Source organism: Amphiprion ocellaris, chromosome 21 (genome assembly GCF_022539595.1).
Source record: "Amphiprion ocellaris isolate individual 3 ecotype Okinawa chromosome 21, ASM2253959v1, whole genome shotgun sequence".
Classification (NCBI taxonomy): domain Eukaryota; kingdom Metazoa; phylum Chordata; class Actinopteri; family Pomacentridae; genus Amphiprion; species Amphiprion ocellaris.
Window position 1 is genome coordinate 19,022,882 of NC_072786.1, and position 6,000 is coordinate 19,028,881.

General features: G+C 44.0%; 1 protein-coding gene across 21 annotated transcripts in view; it reads right to left on the minus strand.

The window, feature by feature from the left end:
- Positions 1 to 4,710, minus strand: part of LOC111563581 (pleckstrin homology domain-containing family A member 5-like) — a 294,554-nt gene extending 289,844 nt beyond the window's left edge. For 12 of the 21 annotated variants that reach the window (XM_055006653.1, XM_055006634.1, XM_055006642.1 and 9 more), the window contains exons 1-3: positions 4,545 to 4,702; positions 4,348 to 4,424; positions 3,519 to 3,576 (exon numbers count right to left, since the gene is read on the minus strand). In XM_055006653.1, coding sequence (XP_054862628.1) covers positions 3,519 to 3,576; positions 4,348 to 4,424; positions 4,545 to 4,636 — 227 coding nt within the window. In that variant the 5' untranslated portion in view covers positions 4,637 to 4,702. Of the gene's footprint in view, positions 1 to 3,518; positions 3,577 to 4,347; positions 4,425 to 4,544 lie in introns of all 21 variants that reach the window. The other 9 variants (XR_008600234.1, XM_055006646.1, XM_055006647.1 and 6 more) reach the window with 4 other exon arrangements.
- Between the last annotated feature and the right edge of the window lie 1,290 nt (positions 4,711 to 6,000).

A 6,000-nucleotide genomic window follows, 5' to 3' on the forward strand; every position in this document is an offset into this window, starting at 1 on the left:
CAGAGATGTGGAGGAAGCTGCAGGGCCTGAGTTCCAATAATGGGCTGATAGAAAAGTGACCCAGCAGGAATTTGTGTGGAATTTGAAGGATTTGAAGAAGTGGTGATGAAGCAGCATTGTTCAGTATGAATGTGAGACTGGGTCTAGTTGTTATGTCAAATGCTTCTCATTGTGTTCAACAGTGTGAATGTGGCAGCAAGGATCTTTAGCTTGCAGTTTAGTCTGCATCAGCTGAAACCAGAAAACCGCAGTCACTGCTGGTTCGGGCCTAATGTCTTGCACTCATATAACCATTTCTGATCAGCTCCACCAAGCAAAAACAATCAGTACACTTTGTCTGCTATTACAACAAAATCAATCTGATGGGTATCTTCTTTCCCTGAGGTCCTCTGTCAAAACTTCATCAAGTCCATTTTGCAGCTGGTATACAACAGATGGATCTTGACAAAAATGACTCTATTGTCCAACATGTTGCTTTATCCTTACCAAGTCTTTGGTACATGCCTGTGGCAGTTGAAGTGCAATGCAGCTCACCTAAAGAAATATTTTGGCCTTTTAGTTAATTTGAGTAATTTATAGATGCGTTAAAAAGGAAAGCTAGTATTGTATTATAAAAGAAAAGAATCTCAAAGTAAAGCTAATAAGAGCCACGTGCAATACAGTGGTTGAGTTACACTACTATTACTAAAGAAATGCACTAACAGCTGTACAAGAACTTTTTCCTACAGATGTTGCCCACGTTATGATTCAGACTTTAAAAAAAAATCAACAAAACCAAGAATCTGACCATATATTCTAAGTTGATACAAATTTCCATGCTGATGATAGCTCTTGATAGTCAGACACATTTATTTAAGAAATTAAAAGATTTTGCAGTCACAGTGTTTAACATGGTTCTAAACGATTCATTTTAGTTCTCCTGTGCCTACATGAAACCTTCTTCTCAATATAATATAATGGTATTTAGTTGTATTCCCACAAACTAACAGCACATTTAAAACCAGGGTGTATGGGCATTATTTCAGCTGCAGAGTACCGGTTCCTAAGTATGTCATGACATTGTCATGCAGTTGGTCAGCTGTTTGTGGTTTACTTAATAGGAACTTAGAGCTGAAAGAGCTTACAGGACAATAGTTTATGAAAATCTTTTGCCTGTGCTCCTCTGAATTCCATAGTCCTCTAATGTCAGTCACTGTATAAACTCATGCCCAGGGGTGGACTGGGGCAAAAAATCAGCCCTGGCATTTTTGGCCCAGACCGGCCCACAACATTATCAATTGACTGAATCAAGCACTAATTTTTGAATGCAAGAACAAAAACTGGCAGAAAGGTCGGATTTCAGGACAAAAATTCAAAAACATCTTTAGAGACCTATACAAACTTGCTGGCAAGTTGGAAAAAAATTGCAATCCAGTAGAGCAGGGGTATTCAACTAAAATTCAAGTCCAATCAGAGAAAATATATTAAAGCAAAGTTGCAGGACATCATAACGTCTAACTGAATTAGTGTGATATATGTTGATGTAACCTAGTAGTTTTATTAGAGTCTGCATGTAATCAATAACTGACCGTCAAATCAAATAAATTCAGTATGATTCAAAAATATTTTGACATTTATCATTAAATAACTTTTTCTATAACTGTACATCTTAAAATAAAGTGCAGAACTTCAAAAAATAATGACTGAACAACCTGAACCAACTTACATACATTTTTAACAATACCTAAATCTCCAAAAATTTAAACAATTGAACACTTACATTTTTTCCTGTCTTATATCACTCCCCTTATATCCCCGCTGCTTCACGGTAGAACTGAGCTGCAGCTGCCAGTATTTTGAATCAAGGTCTGAACAGTGTCAGGGTCATTATTAAACACATTTGGAGCTCAATGATGAGTCTGGAACCATATTTAGTTTTGATTATGTTCATAGTTGAGAAAGCTGCCTCGCAGCTGTATGTTTAGCTGAACATAGTCAGCATGTGCATCTTCTCGGTGTCGCGTTATTTGTCTATTTTGTCTATCCTCCTCTCGTCTGTCTCCTCACCTCTCAACTGTTTTCTGAACACTGAGCTTCGCTGTTTAGATCCTAAACTTTAGCGTCTGCAATGCAGAGACTTCATTGGCTGAGTATCATCACGTGGGATGTCTGAACTCGTACCTAATTGGTCTGTGTGTTTCCTGAGCTGATAACCAATGCCGTAAACACTGGCAAAGCTGTGCCGGGATAATAGAAGCCACCGGTTAAATTTAAAATCCCGTTACAATTTACTGATTACAGGTCCGGGGGAACCTGTTGACCAGCCCCCACTAGACACCGGCCCACTGGCCCAGTATGCCAGATGGACAGTCCACCCCTGCTCATGCCTTCTTGCACCACTTCTCACTGTGTCCTGTTTCGATCCTTATTTCATTTATTGGCTTTGGCTGAGTTCACACATGCATTTGCAGTTCTCCACTTGTCTCATCTGACTTCTGGGAACTCATACAAGTGACTGTCTGTGTTTGCATGCAAGCACTTAACATGGGCAACTCTGCTTGTATATTTACATGTCCATGTGCACACATCCACACAAGCAGGGTGTGCATGGCTACATTCTGCATGCATTCATACATACCAATGAGCAGCGGTTTCTGAGCTATTTATAGAGTGACTATATTAGCTCACCATATGTGTCAGCTGCTGCTCTCAAAATGGCCACAGAGCACAGGAAAACTAGGTGGGAAACTAGGTAGAACAAATGCTCCAAACCTCAAAGAGTGTGTGTGTGTGTGTGTGTGTGTGTGTGTGTGTGTGTGTGTGTGTGTGTGTGTGTGTGTGTGTGTGTGTGTGTGTGTGTGTGTGTGTGTGAGGGGCTTTGAGCTGCAGGACATTTTTGTTGTCAAACAGGTCCACAACATGTGCACAAATGTGCACAAGGAGCCGAAGTCACTAATAGCGATGGAGAGGTTTCACACACAACAACCACACATGTGCGCACACGCAGCACGCCAACAAGTAGAGCCTGTTCAGCACAGCAGAGCAGCCTCTGAGTCACACTTGCTTGTCAAACTTGCGTTCCACTGACAGCAGAGCTGTTCTTGTTCTAGAGCAAAACCCTCCATTGGAGATGCCGTATGTATGTGCAGTGAGACAGACAGACAGACAGACAGACAGACAGAGAGGGCGATACAGAGAGGGAGATACAGAGAGGGAGGTGAAGGGCGAGAGCATGACAGATAGAAGGAGAAAGCCTCAACAGCAGGAGGGAAAGACAGAACGGAGGAGCCATTCATTCACATCGATTGCCGATATGTGTGTGTTACAGGGGAGGCAAACAGAAGTATTTGTGAATTCCTCCAGCAGGGCAGAGAGGCAGCGAGGTGGGCGTTGATGAGAGCGGAGGGAAATCTCTGAGCCTGCCGACCAAACAAAGCAGCCCCTCACCGCCTGAGACAGCCAAACTGCCTCTCTCCCGCTCTGCATCCATCAATCTCTTCCTATCTCTGTTTTTTTCCTCGCCACACATTCCAACTCACTTGATGAAGCAGCGAGCTCCCTCGAATGTGTATCCTTCCTCCCATCCTGTTGGTAAATCTGTGAGGACAGGGAGGGGAAGAAAAAAACACACAAGACAGCAGGAACATAAGCAGCTGTGCAGAGAGATATGCAGCTGATTACACACACACGCACGCACACACCTGCACAGCAATGCAGTGTCTGGACCACAAATAGCTCATTTTGTGCCCGTTTACAATTCTCTCTCCAAACTGAAGAGCAGATATTGCAGAATTACTCAATCATTCCGTGGTAATGTATGCACCAATGAGACTCTAGCTGTTCAGATACACGGCTGATCTGCATGCAGTGATGTCCTCCCACCCGTCAACCTTTTCCTGTCGCGGCAGATGTGTTTTATGTTTTGGAATATCGGCTTTGAACTGACGCACAGACACGCTGCGGTCCTATAAGCAATCACGGTGCGTGGAAATACTGGGTTTCTGCAGCAAAGCCCGGGTATCACTGGGGGATGTGTCAAATGTCACTGCAGGGAATCAGCTACGAAATCGGCACACGCCTACGTGACAGAACTTTTAAAAAGTGTGTCGCAAAGTGTCCAGGTGGAGCGAGAAAGAGGAGGCGGAGGGACGCCGTGCGTAATGGTCCGCCAGAGGAGAGCAGTGAGGGGAGCAGAGGAAGCTGTTGCTTTGCTGCAGAGCAGAAATCTCCCGTCATCGTCTTCCACAACTTGTCGCCCCTTTTTCCATCATGACGCGCGGATAACCTTTCCTATAGGCGCTGCGTGCATGCGTGTGCGCGCGAGTTTTCGCAGAGAATGAAGAAAAAACACGTCCTCAAATTATTTACCTGGAGTTTTCCTGTGCCCCGTGATAACAGCTTCTCCAGTAACAGGATGCAACCAGGTTGTACTCTTTGCTTCTTCACTGTTGGAAGAAAAAGGGGGAAAAGGTGAACAGAGAATGCGAAAAACGACAAGCAGGAAGAATGTGTCGGAGAAACGAGCAGTGCGTATCCAGAAAGCCGTGTGTCCGCGTGATATTTACTTGATGAAGAATATACGTCCATCCTGAGTCACCCCATAACTCCAAGAAGAGGGAAGGCAGGAGAGCCAGTCCGGCTTAGGATCCGCCGCCATGTCTAGCCGAAAGCTCTGCTTCTCTGGTTACTATACACAGGGGCTGGAGTGCGCGGCGCCGTGCCAAGCGCGGGCACACGGCTGACATCGCGCGCTTAAAGGAGATGCGGTAACGCGCAGGAGGATAAAGACACAAGCAATGATTTTCTGTCAAGCAGAGGAGAGGCAGAGCACTTTTCGGTCTTTATGAGCGTGAGACTTGATGAAAGTTCAGTTTCTGTATGATGCCTGCAAGAGCTGCTAAGGTACTCAGCTGAGAGTTTGTTGCAAATCATTAACATTCACCAAATAAATCTAAATGTTATTGGCAAACAAATTCAAAATTTACTACTAATAATGAAGACACGTAGTAAAAAAGTAATTCACAGAAAAACATTAATCTTCTGTCGAACATCCAGACAGCTGACAAATTACAGGAAAAAAACAATGTAGAACATGTTGGGAGCGTGTTTGGCACCCACATGCTGCCAGAACAGTTGTAATGCACCTTGGTATTCATTGTCCAAGTCTCTGGAACTCTACCAGAGGGATGAACATCTTTCTTCCAAAATGATATTCCCTCATTTTGGTGGAGAGCGCAGTCTAAAACATCAGCCTAAAAATCTCATAGGATTTGATCTGATGACTGTCAAGGTCATAGCACATGATTCACATCATTTCCTTCAAAACACTGTGAGCCCTCATTACTTCTGGATGGAGGCATTGTCACCACGAACAGACCACTTCCATCAGGATAGAAAGGTTTCATTACAGGATGAAGGTGATCACGGAGAACAACTTAGTGTTGGTTTGCAGTGACTCTTCCCTCTGAGACAGGGCTGTCCAACTCATTTTAGTTCAGGGGCCACATACAGCCCAATCTGATCTCACCAATAAAAATCCACAAAAATCCAGTTTTACAAATCTACAATTTGCAGTTAATGTCTTCTCTGTGATTTTTACACTTTGCAAAGTTGTCTCACAGGCTGGATTGGACCCTCTGGCGGGCCGCTTTTCGCCCACAGACTGCATGTTTGACACCCCTGCTCTAAGGGGATAAGTGGACCCAAACAATGACAGCAAAATGCCCTCCACAGGATAACAGAAAGACCTGGTCTCTTCACTGTGTGGTCAGACATCCAACCCTGCACTGTTCTCATGGTGTACACTACACATGCCAACTTGTTGAGAATATAGCAAGGGAGGACTTATCTGATAATGTCTGTTTGGTCCACATCTCTGTAGATTTTTTGTCTATGATTTATGCATGGCCTCCAGAGGAGTTCCTGGACAGGCGACACAGAAATCTCAGCACTAGAGGCTGTGTTGGATCCCCCTCCAAATATATTTTTTGTTTCTATCTGATCGACACTTCCAGTGTATGT